Source organism: Tursiops truncatus, chromosome 3 (assembly GCF_011762595.2).
Source record: "Tursiops truncatus isolate mTurTru1 chromosome 3, mTurTru1.mat.Y, whole genome shotgun sequence".
Classification (NCBI taxonomy): Eukaryota; Metazoa; Chordata; class Mammalia; order Artiodactyla; family Delphinidae; genus Tursiops; species Tursiops truncatus.
The window spans coordinates 60,732,721-60,759,272 of record NC_047036.1 but is presented as its reverse complement, the minus strand read 5'-3'; the positions used below and the strand labels follow the sequence as shown (position 1 = coordinate 60,759,272).

The following is a 26,552-nucleotide window of genomic DNA, read 5'->3' as shown; positions in this document are numbered from 1 at the left end:
GGACTATAGTCAATAATGCTATGCTGCATATTTGAAATTTGCTAAGAGTAGATATTAAAAGTTCTCGAAAAAAAATTTGTAACTACATATGGTGATGGATGTTAACTAGACTTACCGTGGTGATCATTTCACAGTCTATACAAATACTGAGTCATTATTTTTTAAAAAAGCAGATGGACATGGATACCTTCGATGGGCTGAGGCACCAGCTGGAAGCTCACTGCACTGAGTCTCCTCCCCTCTGGAGCTGCCTTCTCACTGGGAGGAGCCCAGGCATCTTGGGTCTGCCATGCCCCAGCTTACTTCCTTGCCTGGCCAGGCTTCCTCCTGATCCCACACCACTTCCCAAGCCTCTGACATGTTACACTAAAATGGATTATGCCCTGAAGCCCTTCATGTCCCTGAGAGACACTGTCCCTTCTTTTAAAATCTTCATCTAAGTCAAAGGCCATGTTTGATATTCAAAAATAGATCACTGGAGGTACACACACACACACACACACACACACACAATGGAATACTACTCAGCCATAAGAAAGAATGACATTTTGCCATTTGCAACAACATGGATGGACTTGGAGGGTATCATGCTCAGTGAAATAAGTCAGACAGAGAAAGACTCTATGATATCACTTATATGTGGAATCTAAAAAATAAAACAAATGAATGAACAAAAAAGAAACAGATTCAGATATAGAGAACTAGTGGTTACCAGAGGGGAGAGGGAAAGGGGGAGAGGAAAAATTGGGTAGGGAATTAAGAGGTGTAAACTACTATGTCTAAAATGAATAAGCTACACAGATATATAGTATAACACAGGGAATATAGACAATATTTTATAATAACTATAAATGGACTATAACCTTTAAAAATTGCGAATAACTATGTTGCACTTCTGAAACATATAATATAGCACATCAATAATACCTAAATAAAATAAATAGATTTGTATTAAAAATAGATCATTGGTAATTATGTTTGTTGAATACTTTTTAATCAACAAACTTTACAGCATGAAGTGACAATACACACAATCCAGTACTAAAGTATAAACCAAAAAGAAAAAATATCACAGATCCTTTTTGACCCACCTCCTAGAGAAATGGAAATAAAAATAAACAAATGGGACCTAATGAAACTTAAAAGCTTTTGCACAGCAAAGGAAACCATAAACAAGATGAAAAGACAACCCTCAGAATGGGAGAAAACATTTGCAAATGAATCAACGGACAAAGGATTAATCTCCAAAATATATAAGCAGCTCATGCAGCTCAATATCAAAAAGACAAACAACCCAATCCAAAAATGGGCAGAAGACCTAAACAGACATTTCTCCAAAGAAGATATACAGATTGCCAACAAACACATGAAAGGATGCTCAACATCACTAATCATTAGAGAAATGCAAATCAAAACTACAATGAGGTATCACCTCACACTGGTCAGAATGGCCATCATCAAAAAATCTACAAACAATAAATGCTGGAGAAGGTGTGGAGAAAAGGGAACCCTCTTGCACTATTGGTGGGAATGTAAATTGATACAGCCACTATGGAGAACAGTATGGAGGTTCCTTAAAAAACTAAAAATAGAACTACCATGTGGCCCAGCAATCCCACTACTGGGCATATATCCCGAGAAAACCATAATTCAAAGAGTCATGTATCACAATGTTAACTGAGGCACTATTTACAGTAGCCAGGACATGGAAGCAACCTAAGTGTCCATCGACAGATGAATGGATAAAGGAGATGTGGCACATATATACAATGAAATATTATTCAGCCTTAAAAAGAAACGAAATTGAGTTATTTGTAGTGAGGTGGTTGGACCTAGAGTCTGTCACACAGAGTGAAGTAAGTCAGAAAGAGAAAAACAAATACCGTATGCTAACACACATATATGGAATCTAAAAAAAAAAAGGTTCTGATGAACCTAGGTGCAGGATTGGAATAAAGACACAGACGTAGATAATGGACTTGAGGACATGGGGAGGGGGAAGGGGAATCTGGGATGAAGTGAGAGAGTAGCATTGACATATATACACTACCAAATGTAAAATAGATAGCTAGTGGGAAGCTGCTGCAGAGCACAGGGAGATCAGCTTTGTGACCACCTAGAGGGGTGGGATAGGGAGGGTGGGAGGGAGACGCAAGAGAGAGGGGATATGGAGATATATGTATACATTTAGCTGATTCACTTTGTTATACAGCAGAAACTAACAACATTGTAAAGCAATTATACTCCAATAAGGATGTGAAAAAAAAAAAAGAAAAATATCAATACCGTTGTTCTCTGTGATAAAACTACCTAAAAAAGTTCTTAAATACAGCAACTTACTAAAATTCTGTTACTTCAGAAAACACTCAAATATATTGTTCTACATGATATAATGGTTTAAAAAAATCATAGTACTAATTATAAATGATTTTTGTTTTTGACATGAATTTATAGGGGTGAAATGCTCAAATGCACATATAATTTTCACTTAAGAAATTAAGGTAGCAAATTAGAACATTTTTTATTTGGAGGAAAAATTTTATGCTCTCATAAAATATATTGGTCCTGAGCTGCACAGTCACAAGCTAAATCATAACTGACATGCGTTACTAATAAAGTGTATAGGCTCGCTGGGGAATTTTTTCTTTTACTATTTGTCTAAGGGCCTAATTTTGCCATAAAGTTTCTTAATTGGCAACTACAGTAAGATACGGAGAAAGACAAGTAGAGAACCGTGGTGAGAATGTAACGAATGCATGGTCAAGCCGACAGAGTAAATGAAGCAAACTCAATACCATACCTGCTTATTTTTGTCAGTGGTACAACACAGTTTCTTGAGGGAGACAAAATGCCTAATTTTCCTAATAACATAAATAATCAGTTATTAGTGAGTCAGATATGAGATGATTCAACAAATTAGCAAATGAAAACGTCAACAGAATCTTCTTCAAGTAAAACTCCAGGGTCCATTCTAGGGCAGATTTTAAGTTCTGACAAAACACAGTCTATAAAAGATGCATTTTTTTTTCACACACAGCCCACACATGCCTTCAGAAACTGGGCTTCCCTTTTAATCACAGCTGGCTCAGAAACACTTTCCGAATGGGTACTTCATTTTCTAACCAACTCCTGAGGCCTGGCTCCTAGATAGCATCAGTAACAGGATGAAACGCTACTCCAGACTTTAAGTTAAAATGGGATTTAATTCTGCCGACACTCATACTTTTATAGCTTATATAGAAGGCAAAGACTCATTTGGACAATGACCAAAGTTCATGGTTGTTGTTTTTACATTTAATGTTCCACATTCTTTCACAGCCCGGTCATCATAAATGATGGCATTTTTCAGGCACAGAAAAACCCTCTTGTTTTAAGATCATGGACAGAATCCCCAAACAGCCTGTGGTGTTGCTCATTACCACAAGGACACCAGGGAAAGACAACAGGTGCCTTAGTCCTGCACAACGATCAGCTCAAGGTAGATTTTCTACTGAGTGAAGCCAGAATTACAGAGGACTATGTTAGATTTTATAGTAATGAATCTCTTCTCTCTGTGTCTCTGCTTCTGTCTCTCTGTCTCTGTCTGTCTTCCTCTTTGGTTCAGTTTTCTCTGGAGGACTCTGAAGAGTCCTGGTTATTCTGTAGTGAGCATCACTAAATAGGAAGAGGTAAAATTTTCCTACTTTTAGTTAAGAATTTCCTTTGACAGCTCACTGGGGGAAAATATTGGGGGAAAAAATAACACTGTCTCTGGGCTCTAGAACTTCTTGCTCTTATCTGTCACATCAGAAAAATCAGAAAAACTCATTCTGACAGAAATAACCAAACAATAACTCGGTCTCCTGCACCTTGTTACCTAATAATTCTGGTCACACACACACACAGTGAATCTTAGCTTGAGAAGACGGTCTAAGGATGATGGTTGGAAACAATAATGTGATGGCCACCGTGGCCTCAGAGCTCTGACCGCTGGTGGAAATGGCCACACGGAAGCCTGTGCGCTCAGGAGGGATCTGGGGGCCTCTCTCTGTGCGCTCGAAACCCTTGGTCAGGGCTACCAGCGTCCCCACCATGCGGAGTGAAGCAAAGTAGCAGGAAACATGAGACAGTGGATTCTGAACGGAGGGGGAACAATTTTGAAACTAACAAATAAGTAAAATTGGCGCGGAAACAACCTACGCTTTGCTGACTACAGAACGTTTTCTAGCCACACAATAAGAGTCACAGACAGGGCTGTCTTTGCTGGTTATTCGCACCATAACTGCTCCTTTTCTATTTCCAAAACATCACCCAACAGCGTGTGTCCCTTGTGAACCTGTACCATGACGCTGGCTGGTTGACCTTCAGGCTTGTTTACGAAGGCTCCTCAGTGATGTACTGTTAGGGGGTCCTGTCTGGCTCCATAAACCTTCTCACAAAATGTAACTGGGAGAAGGAAATGGAATCGAGCATTTTCCTTATCTCTCTGCAAATGAACAGCCTCCTCCGGTAACCTGAGATTCACATGGAATCAGATGTCTCAGCTTCTGGTCAGACACCTTTTTCTCCTAACCATGACCCCCAGGGTTCTGTCTTCCTTGTGGAACAAGCCCTGAGGACTGGAGAGAATCATCACAGAGCCGGTGCCTCAAGGACAGAAGCTCGGCTCCCAGGTGGGGCTGAGGCAGCGAGCCCTGCTGTTCTGTGGTCTTTGTGATGACAGGGAAAGGCCTAGAAACTGAGCTCCTTGCGGCGTGGGGACAATGGACCCACAGACCATCAGGTGGAAGTGGACAGTCGGGGCGATGCTTCATAAAGCCCACAAGCATAAGAAGAGCCTGTGTTGTTTTGGGGCTGCTGCCGGCCACACGGAGGTGTCCTCGGCAGGTACTACGTACAGACCCAATCCTACTATTTGTGGGTCTAACACACTTGCATTTCCATATACAAACCCAACGCCCACAGGGGCCCCTCAAAACAATAGAGTTTAAGAGTTGGCGCTCACCCTCCTTGGCCAATCACCGGAGTGATCTTCACATGCTGTTGGATGCTGTCGCCGGATTTCCGTCTGGCATAGTAAACCCCCTGCCACTCCTACATAAAGAGAGCTCTTAAAATCCTTCCGTCCAGGCATTCGGTGGCTCCTACAGAGGGTCTCATCAAGTTCAGCCATGAAGTTCCCACATGCTTTTGTTACATTCCACAAAATACCGCTCCAGAGTTGCACCCACCACGACAGTGACTACGTAAGGCTCATCGTCACAGTGCACGGAGCCCACCAGAGCAATGAGCCCACCACCAGGGGCTGCCCCTCCTGGTTCTGGGACACTTGAGCAGTGGATGCTATTCCTGCTCTCAGCCCTGTGGGTGTAGGGGCACCAGGTCAAGGGGTTCTTCTGAGGTCTTTCTCGAGATCTTTACAGCAACCTGTGAGCTTGATATTATCACCCTTCATTTGCAGATAGGTAAACAGAGGCTCAGAGATGCTGACTAATGTGCCCACGTGAGAAAGTGAAAAATGTGGTTATAAATTTATCTCTTAACTTTCCTTGAAGCCCATCATCCTTCTACTATCCTATCGGGCCTCCAGCCAAGCCTTCTCTGGGCTTAATCTGGCTCCTGGCAGTTTCCATGGATGGGGAGTGTGAAGGGGAGTGTGAAGACTTGCTGTGGCCCGACCCTGAGGAACCGGCTAGGATAAAGAGCCCGGTGACCTCAAGGGGCGGCCTGTGGCACCTCCACTATTTCTGGGAGGAAGCGGTTGAATTAGACCTGAGACTCTTTGCAGCCTATTTCTGCCTGCACACTCACAAAGGATGGCTAACTGGTATGCATGTTGGGGTCACTAGATGTGTGGCAGTACTCTCCAGGCAGATTTTTTGGAGGACTTGACAATGTCCTGTTTCCTTTTCAGTCTCACTGCCCCAATGTTCTTTTCTTTGACTAATTTTGGCCATGATATATAAGCCAAACATTTTATTTCTATAAAATGGTCCACCATTAAATAAATACAATGCTTATCTAACTACTTCACATCAGAGAAAGCATCTGAATGATGAAAAGAAAGGCAGTTCCAGCTATGAGAGCAATGCTCCTCTGGGAAGGAAGGCTTGTGGAGAGATGCCCACTGCACCTGCACCACTGCCTTCATCTGCTGGGATGCAGTGGAGGTCGCTGGACAAACTGAACTGTGATGGGTAAAGAGAGCAGAAAAAGGAAAACTGACCGAAAACTGGGCCTGTAAGACACGTAAATACTGATATTAAACGCTCTTGGTCCCCCAAACACTGGATAAACTAAAAAATATAGAACAGCTCTCCTCAGAGATAGGTATGAAATTCCAGCCATGACAGGTGAGATTCATTCATGTGAAGGAAGAACTTTCCTTACACAAGATCACCAGATTCTATACCATCGGGATAAGCACGAGGTTCGCTTGCTATCCAAAATCAACTCAAAAGTTAACTCATCTTGCAAACATAAAGGATTTTTCACTTAATTGCAACGTTATTAAAGAAGCCAACGTTAAAGACGTGACATAAAAACTCACAGAAGAAAAAATGCATTGGGGAAGGGTTTGTGGACTGCTTTGGTTTCACCCACCTTGCCCTTCTCTTTTTTTTTTTTTTTTTTTTTTTTTACCTTGCCCTTCTTGATGCAGGTGTTGATGGTGTCAAGAAGGTCCGCCCGGTTCTTGTCACTTTTGGGCAGCTCGGCGAGTTCTTTCCCCAGGAGCTCACCTTTGTGGTAGCCCATCATCCTTTCGAAGGCTGGGTTGACATACTGTGAACGGGAAGCGGTTAAAGGTCAGGGCAGGGTGCTGTGTGCCTCGCAGGAACGCTTGTTGGGACACAGAGGAAACGTGCCCTGGGCGAGCGCTCTCCGATGGGGGTGCTGACCCGACCCCCCAGCCCCAAATGCCCCCGGAATAGGTGCTTCCCTCCTGAGCAGCAATGCGTTCATTCAACTGCCATCCCAGCACCCCGGGCCCTCTGGGAAATCGGAAGACATTCTTCAGCAGAAAAAGAGCAAGAAGCTTTTATCTGCTAGTGCCAGCCTCCAGTGGGCCTTATTCATCACCTACCACCCATGAAATAAGAAAAAACTCTGAAAAAAAGAATAAAAATTAACTAGAACTCCATTCAACAGATTGTGGCTTCTATTAGTCACCTCTCTACAAAGAAGCAATTCGATCTCTCGCATCTAGATATTATTAATAGATAATTGCCACTGTCTATTAACCAATGCTCTAGCTTGGGGCCGCTTCTAGTCTAACTGAAGAATAAATTAAGTTAAAAGCCTTGGGCAGCGGCTTCCCTGGTGGTGCAGTGGTTGAGAGTCCGCCTGCCGATGCAGGGGACACGGGTTCGTGCCCCAGTCTGGGAAGATCCCACATGCCGCGGAGCGGCTGGGTTCGTGAGCCATGGCCGCTGAGCCTGCGCGTCCAGAGCCTGTGCTCCGCAATGGGAGAGGCCACAACAGTGAGAGGCCTGCGTACCGCAAAAACCTCCCCGCCCCGGCCCCCCAGCTTGGTACATGCTGGGACCAGCAGACTCAGAGTTTTCTTTCCAAAATTCTGCCCAGGGCCCTGGAATTTAGAGCTATCACCTTGGCTGGTTCCTGGCTGCTATCCCCACCCTCCAATTTCTTCTCAAAGAACAGAGTCACCAGATGAGCAGCTGAGTGGAGGGGACAAGTGACGATGAATATGGGGAAAACATGAGCGCACTGTATCTAGGTCACAGATTTCTTTGGGCATAATTGATATCCATCTGCCATTTCAGAAACGGTCTTGCAAACTGTAATCACTCTTGCCCTCCATGGGGATGACAGCAGTGAGGAACTGAGTGATGCAGCGACATCTGGGGAGCTACTCTCTGGTGAACACAGCTGCTGCTAGTACAATTACCCCTGGGAAGTGGACGAGTCGGGAAGTTGCTCTGGGGCCCTTGGCACCAGGCCTTATGGAGGTCGCTGAAGAGGAGGAGGCAGTGACACTGTCTTCACTGATCTCCTACCACTTCACGTGGTGGTCACTGTCCTCCCTGGGCTGGGCAGCAGGACCCCTGCTCACCAGTTCAGCCCCACAGCGCCCCGGCCCAGCCCTGCACGCAGCTGAGCAGTGCGTGCTTGTCTCCCACGTGTGGGCATCCGCCCAGTTGCTCTCTGCTTAGAAAGCCCTTCCCCATCTGCTGGTCACGTCAACTCCAATTTTTCCCTCCCCTCCTCCAGCAAGCTGTCCTTGAGCCCCTGCCCAGTCTGAGTTTGTGCCACTCCTACAACTCCCACTCTCTCCTGTGCAGGCTTCTGGTGGCTTATTACACTGAATCTATATTTTTCTCTCTCTCTCTCCCCCACGAGACATGAAAATCCTCAAGGGCAAAGGCTACTTTGGATTTTCTTTGGATACTCAGAACTGTTTAGTAAATATCTGAGGAATGGATAACTTGAGAATGTATTATTTTCCTTATTTGTTGGCTAAATTCTCATACATTTTCACATGTGTTTATTCTGCTTTTGCTACTAGGTTGCAAATATGGGTAGAAATCATAGCTCTACTTTCATGCCAGGTGACCTCACAATGCAGCAGATACTCCAGGACATGGATTATGGAGCCAAGGCACCCAAGTTCAAATCCTGGCTCTGCCCATTACTAGCTACATGACTTGTGGGCAGGTTGCTTACCTTCCCTGGTCCTCAATTTCCTCATGTGTAAAATGACTACGACAGTGGTACCTGGTTCATAGAATTGTTTTAACAAATAAATGAGTATGTATAAAATGTTTAGTACTGGGACTTCCCTGGTGGCACAGTGGTTAAGAATCCACCTGCCGGGAGACCATCAAGATGGCAGAAGAGTAAGACGTGGAGATCACCTTCCTCCCCACAGATACATCAGATATATCTACATGTGGAACAACTCCTACAGAACACCTACTGAACGCTGGCAGAAGACCTCAGACCTCCCAAAAGGCAAGAAACTCCCCACGTACCTGGGTAGGGCAAAAGAAAAAAGAAAAAACAGAGACAAAAGAATAGGGACGGGACCTGCACCAGTGGGAGGAAGCTGTGAAGGAAAGGTTTCCACACACTAGGAAGCCCCTTCACTGGTGGAGACAGGGAGCGGCGGGTGGGGGGGGAAGCTTCGGAGCCACAGAGGGGAGCACAGCAACAGGGGTGCAGAGGGCAAAGCTGAGAGATTCCCACACAGAGGATCGGTGCCGACCAGCACTCACCAGCCCAAGAGGCTTGTCTGCTCAGCCACTGGGGAGGGCGGAGGCGGGGAGCTGAGGCTTTTAAGTTTCATTAGATCCCATTTGTTTATTTTTGTTTTTATTTCCATTACTCTAGGAGGTGGATCAAAAAAGATCTTGCTGTGATTCATGTCAAAGGGTGTTCTGCCTATGTTTTCCTCTAAGAGTTTTATAGTGTCCAGTCTTACATTTAGGTCTTGAATCCATTTTGAGTTTATTTTTGTGTATGGTGTTAGGGAGTGTTCTAATTGCATTCTTTTACATGTAGCTGTCCAGTTTTCCCAGCACCACTTATGGAAGAGACTATGTTTTATCCATTGTATACCCTTGCCTCCTTTCTCATACATTAGTTGACCATAGGTGCGTGGGTTTATCTCTGGGATTTCTATCTTGCTCTATTCATCTATGTTTCTGTTTTTGTGCCAGTACCATACTGTCTTGATTACTCTGTAGTATAGTCTGAAGTCAGGGAATCTGATTCTTCCAGCTCCGTTTTTCTCCCTCAAGACTGCTTTGGCTATTCGGGGTCTTCTGTGTCTCCATACAAATTTTAAGGCTTTTTGTTCTAGTTCCATAAAAAATGCCATTGGTAATTTGATAGGGATTGCTTTGAATCTGTAGATTGCTTTGGGTAGTATAGTCATTTTCACAATATTGATTCTTCCAATCCAAGAACGTGGTATATCTCTCCATCTATTTGTATCATCTTTAATTTCTTTCATCAGTGTCTTATACTTTTCTGCATACAGGACTTTTGTCTCCCTAGGTAGGTTTATTCCTAGGTATTTTATTCCTTTTGCTGCAATGGTAAATGGGAGTGTTTCCTTAATTTCTCTTTCAGATTTTTCATCATTAGTGTATAGGATTGCAAGAGATTTCTGTGCATTAATTTTGTATCCTGCAACTTTACCAAATTCATTGAGTAGCTCTAGTAGTTTTCTGGTGGCATTTTACGATTCTCTATGTAGAGCATCATGTCATCTGAAAACAGTGACAGTTTTACTTCTTCTTTTCCGACTTGTATTCCTTTTATTTTTTTTTCTTCTCTGACTGCCATGGCTAGGACTTCCAAAACTATGTTGAATAATAGTGGTGAGAGTGGACATCCTTGTCTTGTTCCTGATCTTAGGGGAAATGCTTTCAGTGTTTCACCATTGAGAATGATGTTTGCTGTGGGTTTGTCGTATATGACCTTTATTATGTTGAGGTAGGTTCCCTCTATGCCCACTTTCTGGAGAGTTTTTATCATAAATTAGTGTTGAATTTTCTCAAAAGGCTTTTCTGCGTCTATTGAGATGATCATTTGGTTGTTGTTCAATTTGTTAACAGGGTTTATCACATTGATTCACTTGCGTATATTGAAGAATCCTTGCATCCCTGGGATAAATCCCACTTGCTCATGGTGTATGATCCTTTTAATGTGCTGTTGGATTCTGTTTGCCAGTATTTAGTTGAGGATTATTGCATCTATATTCATCAGTGATATTGGTCTGCAATTTTCTTTTTTTATAGTATCTTTGTCTGCTTTGGGTATCATGGTGATGGTGTCTTCATAGAATCAGTTTGGGAGTGCTTCCTCCTCTGCAATTTTTTGGAAAAGTTTGAGAAGGATGGGTGTTAGCTCTTCTCTACTTGTTTGACAGAATCCTCTGTGAAGCCATCTGGTCCTGGACTTTTGTTTGCTGGAAGATTTTTAATCACAGTTTCAATTTCATTACTTGTGATTGCTCTGTTCACATTTTCTATTTCTTCCTGGTTCAGTCTTGGAAGGTTACACCTTTCTAAGAATTTGTCCATTTATTACAGCTTGTCCATTTTATTGGCATAGATTTGCTTGTAGTACTCTCTTAGGATGCTTTGTATTTCTGCAGTCAGTTGTTACTTCTCCTTTTTCATTTCTAATTCTATTGATTTGAGTCTTCTCCCTTTTTTCTTGATGAGTCTGGCTAATGGTTTATCAATTTTGTTTATCTTCTCAAAGAACGAGCTTTTGGTTTTATTGATCTTTGCTATTGTTTTCTTTGTTTCTATTTCATTTATTTCTGCTCTGATCTTTATGATTTCTTTCCTTCTGCTAGCTTTGGGTTTTGTTTGTTCTTCTTTCTCTAGTTCCTTTAGGTGTCAGGTTAGATTGTTTATTTGAGATTTTTCTTGTTTCTTGAGGTAGGCTTATATCGCTATAAACTTCCCTCTTAGAACTGCTTTTGCTGCCTTCCATAGGTTTTGGATCGTTGTGTTTTCACTGTCATTTGTTTCTAGGTATTTTTTGATTTCCTCTTTGATTTCCTCAGTAATCTCTTGGTTATTTAGTAACGTATTGTTTAGCCTCCATGTGTTTCTTTTTTTAACGTTTTTTCCCCTGTAATTCATTTCTAATCTCACAGCGTTGTGGTCAGAAAAGATGCTTGATATGATTTCAATTTTCCGAAATTTACTGAAGCTTGATTTGTGACCTGGGGAATGTTCCGTGCGCACTTGAGAAGAAAGTGCAATCTGCTGTTTTTGGATGGAATGTCCTATAAATACCAATTAAATCTATTCTGTCATTTAAAGTTTGTGTTTCTTTATTTATTTTCATTTTGGAAGATCAGTCCATTGGTGTCAGTGAGGTGTTAAAGTCCCCCACTATTATTGTGTCACTATCGATTTCCTCCTTTATAACTGTTAGCAGTTGCCTTATGTATTGAGGTGCTCCTATGTTGGGTGCATATGTATTTATAATTGTTATATCTTCTTCTTGGATTGATCCCTTGATCATTATGTAGTGTCCTTCCTTGTCTCTTGTAACATTCTTTATTTTAAAGTCTATTTTATATGATATGGGTATAGCTACTCCAGCTTTCTTTTGGTTTCCATTTGCATGGAATATCTTTTTCCATCCCCTCACTTTCAGTCTGTATGTGTCCCTAGTTCTGAGGTGGGTCTCTTGTAGACAGCATATAGATGGGTCTTGTTTTTGTATCCATTCAGCAAGCATGTGTCTTTTGGTTGGAGGATTTAAGCCATTCACGTTTAAGGTAACTATCGATATGTATGTTCCTGTGACCATTTTCTTAATTGTTTTGGGTTTGTTTTTGTAGGTCCTTTTCTTCTCTTGTGTTTCCCACTTAGAGAAGTTCCTTTAGCATTTGCTGTAGAGCTGGTTTGGTGGTGCTGAATTCTCTTAGCTTTTGCTTATCTGTAAAGCTTTTGATTTCTCCATCGAATCTGAATGAGATCCTTACCTGGTAGAGTAATCTTGGTTGTAGGTTCTTCCCTTTCATCACTTTAAGTATATCATGGCACTCCCTCTGGCTTGTAGAGTTTCTGCTGAGAAATCAGCTGTTAACCTTATGGGAGTTCCCTTGCATGTTATTTGTCATTTTTCCCTTGCTGCTTTCAATAATATTTCTTTGTCTTTAATTTTTGCCAATTTGATTACTTTGTGTCTTGCTGTGTTGCTCCTTGGGTTTATCCTGTATGGGACTCTCTCCGCTTCATGGACTTGGGTGGCTATTTCCTTTCCCATGTTAGGGAAGTTTTTGACTATAATCTCTCCAAATATTTTCTTGGGTCCTTTCTCTCTCTCTTCCCCTTCTGGGACCCCTATAACGTGAATTTTGTTGCGTTTAATGTTGTCCCAGAGGTCTCTTAGGCTGTCTTCATTTCTTTTCATTCTTTTTTCTTTATTCTGTTCTGCAGCAGTGAATTCCACCGTTCTGTCTTCCAGGTCACTTATCCGTTCTTCTGCCTCAGTTATTCTACTGATTCCTTCTAGTGTATTTTTCATTTCAGTTATTGTATTGTTTATCTCTGTTTGTTCTTTAATTCTTGTAGGTCTTTCTTAAACATTTCTTGCATCTTCTCAATCTTTGCCTCCATTCTTTTTTCGAGGTCCTGGAACATCTTCACTATCGTTATTCTGAATTCTTTTTCTGGAAGATTGCCTATCTCCACTTCATTTAGTTGTTTTCCTGGGGTTTTATCTTGTTCCTTCATCTGGTACATAGCCCTCTGCCTTTTCATCTTGTCTATCTTTCTGTGAATGTGGTTTTTGTTCCACAGGCTGCAGGATTGTAGTTCTTCTTGCTTCTGCTGTCTGCCTCTGGTGGATGAGGCTCTCTAAGAGGCTTGTGTAAGTTTCCTGATCGGAGGGACTGGTGGTGGGCAGAGCAGACTGTTGCTCTGGTGGGCAGAGCTCAGTAAAACTTTAATCCGCTTGACTGTTGATGGGTGGGGCTGGGTTCCCTCCCTGTTGGTTGTTTGGCCTGAGGCAACCCAATACTGGAGCCTACCTGGGCTCTTTGGTGGGGCTAATGACAGACTCTGGGAGGGCTCTCTCCAAGGAGTACTTCCCAGAACTTCTGCTGTTAGTGTCCTTGTCCCCACGGTGAGCCACAGCCCCCCCTCCCTGCCTCTTCAGGAGACCCTCCAACACTAGCAGGTAGGTCTGCTTCGGTCTCCCCTGGTGTCACTGCTCCTTCCCCTGGGTCCCGATGTGCACACTACTTTGTGTGTGCCCCCCAAGCATGGAGTCTCTGTTTCCCCCAGTCCTGTCGAAGTGTTGCAATCAATTCCCACTAGGCTTCAAAGTCTGATTCTCTAGGAATTCCTCCTCCCGTTGCCGGACCCCCAGGTTGGGAAGCCTGACGTGGGGCTCAGAACCTTCACTCCAGTGGGTGGACTTCTGTGGTATAAGTGTTCTCCAGTCTGTGAGTCACCCACCCAGCAGTTATGGGATTTGATTTTGCTGTGATTGCGACCCTCCTACCTTCTCATTGTGGCTTCTCCTTTGTCTTTCAATGTGGGGTATCTTTTTTAGTGAGTTCCAGTGTCTTCCTGTCGATGATTGTCCAGCAGCTAGTTGTGATTCTGGTGTTCTCACAAGTTGGAGTGAGAGCACATCCTTCTACTCTGCCATCTTCTTTTTCATTTATTTCTGATTTGATCTTTATGATTTCTTTCCTTCTGCTAACTTTGGGTTTTTTCTTCCTCTTTCTCCAATTGCTTTAGGTGTAAGATTAGCCTGTTTATTTGAGTTCCTCCTCTCTTTGGGAGAAACGATATATATGTTTTTCTCCTTTTGCTCTTTTTATGAGTGTGTATGTGTATGTTTCTGTGTGTGATTTTTTCTGTATAGCTTTGCTTTTACCATTTGTCCTAGGGTTCTCTCTGTCCGTTTTTTCTTTTTTTTTTTTTTAGTATAATTTTTAGCGCTTGTTATCATTGGTGAATTTGTTTTTTTGGTTTGGTTGTGCTCTTCGTTACTTCTTTTTTTTTTTTTTTTTACTACTTTAAAATTCTTTTTTATTTTTAATAATTATTTTAATAACTTTATTTAATTAATTAATCTATTTATTTATCCCTTTTATTCTGAGCCGTCTGGATTACAGGGTCTTGGTGCTCCAGCCGGGTGTCAGGCCTGTGCCTCGAAGGTGGCAGAGCTGAGTTCAGGTCCACCAGAGGCCTACCAGCTCGACTTAATATTAAATGGAGAAAATCTCCCAGAGATCTCCATGTCAATGCTAAGACCCAGATCCACTCAACAACCAGCAAGCTACAGTGCTGGACACCCTACGCCAAACAATTAGCAGGACAGGAAAACTACCCAACCCACTAGCAGAAAGGCTGTCTAAAGTCATAATAAGGTCACAGACACTCCAAAACACACCACTGGACGTGGCCTGCCCACCAGAAAGACAAGATCCAGCCTCATCCATCAGAACACAGGCACTAGTTCCTTCCACCAGGACGCCTACAGAACCCACTGAAAAAACCTCACCCACTGGGGGCAGACACCGAAAACAACGGGAACTACAAGCCTACAGCCTGCAAAATGGAGACCCCAAACACAGTAAATTAAGCAAAATAAGAAGACAGAGAAAAACACAGCAGATGAAGGAGCAAGGTAAAAACCTACCAGATCAAACAAATGAAGAAGAAATAGGCAGTTTACCTGAAAAAGAATTCAGAGTAATGATTGTAAAGATGATCCAAAATCTTGGAAATAGAATGGAAAAATACAAGAAACATTTAACAAGGACCTAGAAGAACTAAAGAGCAAACAATGATGAACAACACAATAAATGAAATTAAAAATTCTCTAAAAGGAATAAATAGCAGAATAACCAGGGCAGAAGAACGGATAAGTGACCTAGAGGATAAAACAGTGGAAATAACTACCACAGAGCAGAATAAAGAAAAAAGAATGAAAAGAACTGAGGACAGTCTCAGAGACCTCTGGGACAACACTAAATGCACCAACATTCGAATTATAGGGGTCTCAGAAGAAGAAGAGAAAAAGAAAGGGACTGAGAAAATATTTGAATAGATTATAGTTGAAAACTTCCCTATTATGGGAAAGGAAATAGTTAATCAAGTCCAGGAAGCACAAAGAGTCCCATACAGGATAAATCCAAGGAGAAACACCCCAAGAAACATATTAATCAAACTATCAAAAATTAAATAAAAAGAAAAAATGTTACAAGCAGCAAGGGAAAAGAGAGTCTGTCTGCCAATGCAGGGGACACGGGTTCGTGCCCCAGTCTGGGAGGATCCCACATTCCACGGAGCGGCTGGGCCCGTGAGCCGTGGCCGCTGGACCTGCACGTCTGGAGCCTGTGCTCCACAATGGGAGAGGCCGCGGCAGTGAGAGGCCCGCGTACTGCATAAAAAAACAATTAAGAAAATGGTAATAGGAACATAGATATCGATAATTACCTTAAATGTAAATGGATTAAATGCTCCAACCAAAAGACACAGACTGGTTGAATGGGTACAAAAACAAGACCCATATATATGCTGTCTACGAGAGACCCACTTCAGACATACGGACACATACAGACTGAAAGTGAGGGGATGGAAAAAGATATTCCATGCAAATGGAAATCAAAAGAAAACTGGAGTAGCAATTCTCATATCAGACAAAATAGACTTTAAAACAAAGACTATTATAAGAGACAAAGAAGGACATTACATAATGATTGAGGGATCAATCCTAGATTAAGATATAACAATTGTAAATATTTATGCACCCAACAGAGGAGCACCTCAATACATAAGGCAAGTGCTAAAAGCCATAAAAGGGGAAATCGACAGTAACACAATCATAGTAGGGGACTTTAATACCCCACTTTCACCAATGGACAGATCACCCAAAAAGAAAATAAATAAGGAAACACAAGCTTTAAATGATACATTACACAAGATGGACTTAATGACATTTATAGGACATTCCATCTAAAAAGAACAGAATACACTTTCTTCTCAAGTGCTCATGGAACATTCTCCAGGACAGATCATATCTTGGGTCACAAATCAAGCCTTGGTAAATTTAAGAAAATTGAAAACGTATCAAGTATCTTTTCCAACCACAACGCTATGAGACTAGATATCAATTACAGGAAAATATCTGTAAAAAATACAAACACATCAAGGCTAAACAATACACTACTTAATAATCAAGAGGTCACTGAAGAAATCAAAGAGGAAATCAAAAAATACCTAGAAACAAATGACAACACAAACACCACGACCCAAAACCTATGGGATGCATCAAAAGCAGTTCTAAGAGGGAAGTTTATAGCAATACTTCCTACCCTATGAAACAAGAAACATCTCAAATAAACAATCTAACCTTACACCAAAAGCAACTGGAGAAAGAAGAACAAAAAAACCCCAAAGTTAGCAGAGGGAAAGAAATCATAAAGATTGGATCAGAAATAAATGAAAAAGAAATGAAGGAAGCAATAGCAAAGATCAATGAAACTAAAAGCTGGTTCTTTGAGAAAATAAACAAAATTGATAAACCATTAACCAGACTCATCAAGAAAAAAAGGGAGAAGACTCAAATCAATAGAATTAGAAATGAAAAAGGAAGTAACAACTGACACTGCAGAAATACAAAGGACCACAAGAGATTACTACAAGCAACGATATGCCAATAAAATGGACAACATGGAAGAAATTGTCAAATACTTAGGAAAGCAAAACCTTCCGAGACTGAACCAGGAAGAAATAGAAAATATAAGCAGACCAATCACAAGCACTGAAATTGAGACTGTGATTAAAAATCTTCCAAGAAACAAAAGCCCAGGACCAGATGGCTTCACGGGCGAATTCTATCAAACATTTAGAGAAGAGCTAACACCTATCCTTCTCAAACTCTTCCAAAGTATAGCAGAGGGAGGAACACTGCCAAACTCATTCGACGAGGCCGCCATCACCCCGATACCAAAACCAGACAAAGATGTCACAAAGAAAGAAAACTATAGGCCAATATCATTGATGAGCACAGATGCAAAATCCTCAACAAAATACTAGCAAACAGAATCCAACAGCACAGTAAAAGGATCATACACCATGATCAAGTGGGGTTTATCGCAGGAATGCAAGGATTCTTCAATATACACAAATCAATCAATGTGATACACCATATTAACAAATTGAAGGAGAAAAACCATATGATCATCTCAACAGATGCAGCGAAAGCTTTTGAGAAAATTCAACACCCATTTATGGTAAAAACCATCCAGAAAGTAGGCATAGAGGGAACTTACCTCAACATCATAAAGCTCATATATGACAAACCCACAGCCAACGTTGTCCTCAATGGTGAAAACCTGAAACCATTTCCACTAAGATCAGGAACAAGACAAGGTTGCCCACTCTCACCACTATAATTCAACATTGTTTTGAAGTGTTAGCCACAGCAATCAGAGAAGAAAAAGAAATAAAAGGAACCCAAATCAGAAAAGTAGAAGTAAAGCTATCACTGCTTGTAGATGACATGATACTATATATAGAGAATCCGAAAGATGCTACCAGAAAACTACTAGAGCTAATCAATGAATTTGGTAATGTAGCAGGGTACAAAATTAATGCACAGAAATCTCTTGCGTTCCTATACACTAATGATGAAAAATCTGAAAAGAGAAATTAAGGAAATACTCCCATTTACTATTGCAACTAAAAGAATAAAATATCTTGGAATAAACCTACCAAAGGAGACAAAGCCCTGTATGCAGAAAACTATAAGACACTGATGAAAGAAATTAATGATGATACAATCAGATGGAGAGATATGCCATGTTCTTGGATTGGAAGAATCAACATTGTGAAAATGACTATACTACCCAAAGCAATCTACAGATTCAATGCAATTCCTATCAAAGTACCACCGGCATTTTTCACAGAACTAGAACAAAAAATTTCACAATTTGTATGGAAACACAAAAGACCCCGAATAGCCAAAGCAATCTTGAGAAAGAAAAATGGAGCTGGAGGAATCAGGCTCCCGGACTTCAGACTACACTACAGAGCTACAGTAATTAAGACAGTATGGTACTGCCACAAAAACAGAAATACAGATCAATGAAACAGGATAGAAAGCCCAGAGAAAAAACCCATGCACATATGGTCACCTTATTTTTGATAAAGGAGGGAAGAATATACAATGGAGAAAAGACAGCCTCTTCACTAAGTGGTGCTGGGAAAACTGGACAGCTACATGTAAAAGAATGCAATTAGAACTCCCTAACACCATACACAAAAATAAACTCAAAATGGATTAAAGACCTACATGTAAGGCCAGACACCATCAAACTCTTAGAGGAAAACATAGGCAGAACACTCTATGACATAAATCACAGCAAAATCCTTTTTGACCTACCTCCTAGAGAAGTGGAAATAAAAACAAAAATTAAAAAATGGGACTTAATGAAACTTAAAAGCTTTTTAGAGCAAAGAAAACCATAAACAAGATGAAAAGACAACCCTCAGGATGGGAGAAAATATTTGCAAATGAAGCAACTGACAAAGGATTAATCTCCAAAATATACAAGCAGCTCATGCAGCTCAGTATCAAAAACACAAACAACCCAATCCAAAAATGGGCAGAAGACCTAAACAGACATTTCTCCAAAGAAGATATACAGATTGCCAACAAACACATGAAAGAATGCTCAACATCATTAATCATTAGAGAAATGCAAATCAAAACTACAATGAGGTATCACCTCACACCAGTCAGAATGGCCATCATCAAAAAATCTACAAACAATAAATGCTGGAGAGGGTGTGGAGAAAAGGGAATCCTCTTGCACTGTTGGTGGGAATGTAAACTGATACAGCCACTATGGAGAACAGTATGGAGGTTCCTTAAAAAACTAAAAATAGAACTGCCATATGACCTAGCAATCCCACTACTGGGCATATACCGTGAGAAAACCATAATTCTAAAAGAGTCATGTACCACAATGTTCATTGCAGCGCTATTTACAATAGCCAGGACATGGAAGCAACATAAGTGTCCTTCAACAGATGAATGGATAAAGAAATTGTGGCACATATATACAATGGAGTATTACTCATTCATAAAAGAAACGGAATTGAGTTATATATAGTGAGGTGGATGGACTTTGAGTCTGTCATACAGAGTGAAGTAAGTCAGAAAGAGAAAAACAAATACCATATGCTAACACATACATATGGAATCAGAAAAAAAAATGGTTGTGAAGGCCCTAGGAGCAGGATGAGAATAAATACGCAGACCTACTAGAGAATGGACTTGAGGACACAGGGAGGGGGAAGGGTAAGCTGGGACAAAGTGAGAGAGTGGCATGGACATATATACACTACCAAATGTAAAATCAATAGTTAGTGGGAAGCAGCCACATAGCACAGGGATATAGGTCAGCTCGGTGCTTTGTGACCACCTAGAGGGGTGGGAAAGGGAGGGTTGGAGGGAGGGAGATGCAAGAGTGAAGAGGTATGGGGATATAGGTACATGTATAGCTGATTCACTTTGTTATACAGCAGAAACTAACACACTGTTGTAAAGCAATTATACTCCAATAAAGATGTTAAAAAAATAAATTAAAAAATAGAAAAGTAAAAAAAAGAATCCGCCTGCCAATGCAGAGGACATGGGTTCGAGCCCTAGTCCAGGAAGATCCCACATGCCACGGAGCAACTAAGCTTGTGCACCACAACTACTGAGTCTGTGCACCTAAAGCCCGTGCTCTGCAACAAAGACATGCCATCGCAATGAGAATCCCGCGCACTGCAACAAAGAGCAGCCCCGCTCAACCGCAACTGGAGAAAGCCTGTGTGCAGCAACGAAGACCTAAGGCAGCCAAAATAAAAAAAATTTTTTTAATTAAAAAATGCTTAGTACTGCCTCTGGCACATGGTAAGCACCATGTAAGTGTTTTAAAGCAAACAGATAGGTAGTTTCAATGGATGGATGGGTAGGTAGCTATTGTTCCTAAATGTTAAGTGCTACTGCCCGACCTCTGACCATCTGCACTAAGGGGCACATTCCCTGTGAAGCGGCACTGCCCCGAGAAGGACTCTGGTATTGAGTAGGAACATACATGATGTATCTCATTCATGATGACCCATCTTAAAATCTATAGCACAAAGGCCTTTTAAATTTCCCCCTTACATATAATATCCTCTATTCAAGTTCTTCCTCCTTGTTCTTGAGTTTTATATTCAGAATGCAGGTAGGTTTTTAAAGGGGTCTGAGAGGGCGCCCCAAGAAAAAGCCTGCAGTCAGGTCAGTTTCCCTTTTAATACAGGGATTCCCCTTCCCAGGCACCCACTGTCCTCAATCCCTGCTTCTTCCTCTTCAAGGTAAAGGCTGGCAGGTGATTCATGTGACACCATCGCCACATCACGTCTCCTAGAGATACAGGTTTCCTAACCACCAGGAGCTAACTGTAGAAGGAAGGACTCAGTTGCCTGTTAAAGGACTGTATGCAAGATTACAAGGCTGGTAGAGAGCAGAGACGCCCCTCTCCTCATCACTAAAATCACAACCCGGCTTCCCCGTAAAAGAGGGAGGTGCGAATTATCTCCTTTTCCCTGGATATCTCCCTGGTATACAAGTACATATGAATAAATTTCTGGGTTTTTCTTGTTAAAAAAAAAAGAGAGAGAGAGAAGTGCAAAGCAAACGTGTTTCAAGAACAGAATTGACTGTTCAAGTCCAGGTAGAAGTGGGAGAGCTGTGGGGTTTGTGCTCAGTCTGTAACAGAAACATGTCTGATTTCACTGTGGTTCAGGGCAGATCTGTGGGCAGGTGGGCCAGTAATAGGCAGCAACATGAGGAAGCCTTCAGACCCAGGTCATGGGACAGCCAGAAAAACAAATTCTAACAATATAGCCCAACACGGAACCAGGTAGGAAGGCTTTGGAGTCAGAAAGACATGGCTGGATGTTCTGGTTCCAGTATTTATTATTGAGGCTTTCCTTGGATAAGTTCCTTGGCCTTCCTGGGCCTCTGTATTATCAGGCCCTATGTCTCTTTCATAGCGTTCCTGAATGCAAATGAGATAATCTCATGAGCGTGTTGATGACAGGGCCTGGGCACGGTGGGCTACTGATGTCATTGACCCCGTGTGAGGGCAGGGTGTCTGTGTGTGCAATGGGGGTTTCACAGGAGCGCATGTGTGAGGCCCTGTTATGGGGCCACTTTGTGTTGGACACTGTCTTTGGTCTCTTCCGATGGTAGCAAATGGTCCTCACGCTCGGTGTCACTATGCAAACCAAGGGCAGTCAAGTCAGTGCCCATCAGTGGAAGGTCTACATTTCAGAGTATTTTTAAAGTGTAAACGTCTTACCTTCCAACAAATAATAAGACAACTTTAATTCAATAAAGGTTTGTCTGCTATACACATTTCCTTAGGAAGATGACTTTAGTATTATATAAGAGTGCTTTATAACTGGAATACCAACTGTAGGCAGATAACTGAGGACTGTTCACAACATTTTGTTCCCAAGGCGTGTGTAAGCAGTTACTCTACAATTCTGACATACTTCTGTATAAACAGTGCCTTCCTGCATAGTCTAAAGAATTTACCTCATCTCTCTGAAAGAAACCGCAGGCTCCAATCTGAACTAATTTTTATTCTTCTTGAGTATCTAATTCTTAGCTTAAGAACATCAGTTTTCCTTGCATACTTTGATGTTCCTTTCTCCAAAGAAAATGTGCTGAAATGTAAGAATTACAGCAAAGTGCTTGAAAAAGGATGGCGCAAACTAGAAAGGCTTTATTTTGACACCTAAAGATACAAAGTTTCCCCATACCTGAATCACGTGGTCATCGCTTGTGATTTCTATGGCTTCATGACAGTGGTCTAATGCTGTAAACACTGAATTACAGGCCCTGAAAGTTGCAAAAGATTGATGTTAGTTCTGCTGGAAAACCATGAGCATTTCATCTGTTCATTTATCAAAGTAAACAGTTCCTCAGGTTCATTAAAACCAAATACCTTCCGATATGTTTTGGGGAAAAAAAAAGAAACCTAGCCTTTCAAACTAAATGAATAAACAACAGCATGCATTTCTATGCATATCATACAGAGAGAAGAATGTAATCTGGCAAAATCATCATGGATTGTGGAATGAGCTCCGTATGTGCTGGATGAAACCTTCACACTGACACAAGAGAACAAAGATGCAGGAGATGGTCTCGTAGGCCCCTATGTTCTATGTCAATGACATTCTTCTGTTCCATTCACGGCAGCAGTCATGGAGAAGTCCCATCCCCATCAATTAGAAAAATCTAATTAAGCCCAAATTAGATCTGAGGTATTCTGGCCTTTTGCAACAGACACAGAAATATTTTTTTCTTTTCTTACTTTTATGACCTAGATAAGCAAGCCTTTACGGTACTTGCTACACCCACCAGCCTGATGAAAGGCAAATATGGCTGAATTCCCCTTGCCTGGTTCATTTTACAGCTCTCCTGGTGGGCACTATTCTTGATGACCTTCCTTGTATATCTGGAATATTTGAAATCATTTCAATATCTCAATTTCTTGGGCAACATTTTAACTACCTTCCAAATTTAGAGCAACTCCAAATACAGTAAGTTATTTACTATCTAACCCAGCAAGTATGTGGCTAGTTTCTAGAGCTTTGTTATTTGTACTGGCTGTTTAAAGAATCCCAGTGAAGGCTTTCTTATACATTACCGAAAAAATGTTAATCTACTGGATTGATGTTTCTTCTTGTAAAACGAACTCTTATAATGTTATTCATTTTTCCCTCTCAGAAGGCATGTAACTTTGCCATTCTATTTTGAACTGTTTACAAGGGAGAGGGCAGAAGAAACTGGGTGAAACTTGGTTCGGTATTTGGCCAGTTATGGGACCTTGGGCAATGTTTTCTCTCTGCTGGCCCTCAGTTTCCTCATCTATAAAATGAAGATAACACATCTTACAGGTTGTTGTAAGAATCAAAACAGTTTATGTGAGGCGTGTCTCAAAATACTTGGGATGATATAAGAATTCAAGACATAGTACTTGTTACTTGTAAGATCTCAGAATAATATTTTTTGTTCTCTAAAGCTTTCAAAGGCTGTTGGTGAGAAGAAAAGTGAATTATAACCTATCTTTTCTCATGAGTGTATCTGAAATATCAAACCAAGAACTGCTTTCAATAATAGCAAGGCAGCCTGCACAGAAAGGGAAGAATTTTAGCCCATTGACGGGTAGTGCTCCTGTCGCTGCAGAGATGAAGACACAGGTGTGGGAGGGTAAGTAAAGTAAGTAATCATGATGCAGGTGAGTGGAGGAGAACATAACCCTAACCCCACTGATATTTCTGATGGGTGTGGGATGTTTTCTTATTTAAATGGCTCCAGTCTAGGGTTCTCAAAAAACTAAAAATAGAACTACCATGTGACCCAGCAATTTCACTCCTGGGTATACATCCGAAAAAAACAAACACACTAATTCAAAACCATATATATACCCCAATATTCATAGCAGCATTGGTCACAATAGCCAAGATATGGAAGCAAACCAGGTGTCCATCGACAGATGAATGGATAAAGGTGTGATATATATATACAATGGAATACTACTCAGCCATAAAAAAGAACAAAATTTTGCCATTTGCAGCAACATGGATGGACTTGGAGGGTATTATGCTAAGTGAAATAAGTAGACAGAGAAAGACAAATACTGTATGATATCACTTACATGTGGAATCTAAAAAAAAAAAAACAAAAAACCCCCAAACTAGTGAACATAACCAAAAAGCAGACTCACAGATATAGAGTACAAACTGGTGGTTACCAGGGGGGAGAGGGAAGGAGGGAGGGGCAATAAGGGGTAAGGGATTAAGAGGTACAAACTATTAGGTATAAAATAAGCTATAAGGATATATTGTATAACAATATTTTATAATAACTATAAATGGAGCATAACCTTTAAAAATTGTAAATCACTGTATTGTAACCTATAATATTGTACAGAAACTATACTTCAATTAAAAAAGTAAATAAAATAAAATAAATTGTTCCAGTCTACCTAATGTGAACTGTATACCGTCCTATTAGCATTGCTGCATTTGTAAACATGATCATTTAAAATGTGAAAAAGAATTCAAAGAGGACTTTAAAATTGTTACCAAAGTCACTACTGCATCACCTCTCATGAAGAGGGAAGCAAGAGCTAGTCTTATCCCAAGTCTGCTCCAGGCACTTGGGTCCAGAACCCAACTCGGCACAACGGGAAAGCGTTCCCTGTCCTCCAGAAGTCTGATGTGGAAAAGCACAATCTGTGTGGGCTAGTTCCTTAGCTTTGGGAGCTGGATAATTAAGTGTTAAAACATTTGATCAAATGATAAATTCCCCTCTTGCCCAGGTATTTTCTTAAAGTACCTATGTGGCTCAATTAAGTATGTAAACAGCTACTTCAGAGTATGACTGTTCTCGTCAATTCAACAGGCTGCCTCATACAAGATGTTAGCTCCAACTGCCAAAATGTATCTATTAGATGTTCACTGCAAAGCTATACACTATCCTGTGAGAGTATAATGCCCAATGGGACAAAGCAGATCCTTATTGACAGTGAAAGTATATTGGCAGGACAAGTAGATTATTGCCTCGGTGACAAACGCTACTGGACTGCCATGTGTAGATCTAGGCTTTAAGCCAATTTGGTTGATGGTTCTATTTAAATAAACCTGCAGCAAAATGAGGTAATCAATTTGAATCATGTTCCTAAAGTTTGGGAATTTAATTGCTTGTATTAATTATTAATATTCTTCATGCAGAAGAACCTTAGCTTTATTAATTTTCTGTTCTTGGGAAACCACGTAACTCTGCACCTCAACTGTATTTTAGTAGCCTTCAGTTTGAGAAGCTGGAAAATTGGAAAAAGCACAAGGGTACCAGAGCCCATGTAGCACTAGTGATGTAACCATTTCCCCTTCATCTTCTTAAAAGTCCGTGAAGGTCTGCAGGGAAAAAGTAAATATTACAGGGACCCAGGTAGAAAGTCTACAAAGAACATAGTGCTCTGATGGGGTGCAGGGTGCATCCGACTTAAAGCAGGGTGCCTGGATTCTACTCCAGCGCTGCCACCCACATGTTGAGTAGCTGTGATCGTGCCCTGAGTCTTCCCGGCTCTCAGCGTTCCTCTGTCAGTTGTCTGGGGTGGTTGGGTTACATGACCTCCTGTGTCCCTAACAAAGGCACCCCGGAATCTACTCAAACAAAACACAAACACCCCACCGCAGACAGACACACACATACAAGGGTAGGACTGGGCAAGGTGGTAGCGTGCAGGGAGAAGACTCTGAACACAAAGCCACATCCCAGCAGGGGTTCGGGAGCAGCAGGGAGCGGGCTGTGGACTTGCTATCCACCAGCACCACTCCTGGGCAGTGACGCAGCAGGGGCCGGTTACTTTAATCCATCACAGATCAGTTTCTACTTCCGTAACACAACGGGGCTGTCACGCAGAGCCCACGTGAGGATAAAGTGCTCTATAAATATCAGTTAATAATGAGAGATGTAGTGTTCCACGGAATACTAAGGTTTGCCCATCAGAAACTGATTCTAAAATGAAGGACTGCTACTGTCTTAAGATTTGGAGTAAAATAAACATGATGATTTGGGTATAACCCCTAGGTAACAGATATCAGACTGCCTAATGATGAAATAATAGCTCGTACTTGATTAGTGTAAACTCATCAGCTTACACTCTCAATAAATAGCCAAATCCTATCTGTATTTTGGTTAACATAGTTCTTTTCATGATAAAGAAGCATAAGAACATAAACAATAAATGGTCATCAGTTAGCCCATACTTCCCTAGACATTCCCCCTTTCATGAGTTCTGTTCAATAAAGTAATTCATCACATGCACACAGAAATGTGATTTTGTTCTGTCTTTAAAAGTTATTCCTATATAATGGAATTTTTAAATCAGGTATGTTATGTTTGATCACACGATCTTTTTTTTCTTGGTTAAGTAAATACGGTTACCATACATGAAGACTGGACAGAAGCGTCTGCCTTCAACATTCAACATCATCCTT

At 41.2% G+C, this 26,552-nt stretch overlaps 1 protein-coding gene across 4 annotated transcripts in view; it reads right to left on the bottom strand.

The window, feature by feature from the left end:
- PDE8B (phosphodiesterase 8B) overlaps nt 1–26,552 on the bottom strand; it is a 320,960-nt gene that overhangs the window by 89,993 nt on the left and 204,415 nt on the right. For 3 of the 4 annotated variants that reach the window (XM_019929794.3, XM_073802226.1, XM_073802224.1), the window contains 4 exons: nt 22,305–22,383; nt 6,622–6,762; nt 4,985–5,073; nt 2,801–2,861 (listed from right to left, as the gene is read on the bottom strand). In XM_019929794.3, the coding sequence (XP_019785353.1) occupies nt 2,801–2,861; nt 4,985–5,073; nt 6,622–6,762; nt 22,305–22,383 (370 nt within the window). The remainder of the gene's footprint in view (nt 1–2,800; nt 2,862–4,984; nt 5,074–6,621; nt 6,763–22,304; nt 22,384–26,552) is intronic. The other variant, XM_073802225.1, reaches the window with a different exon arrangement.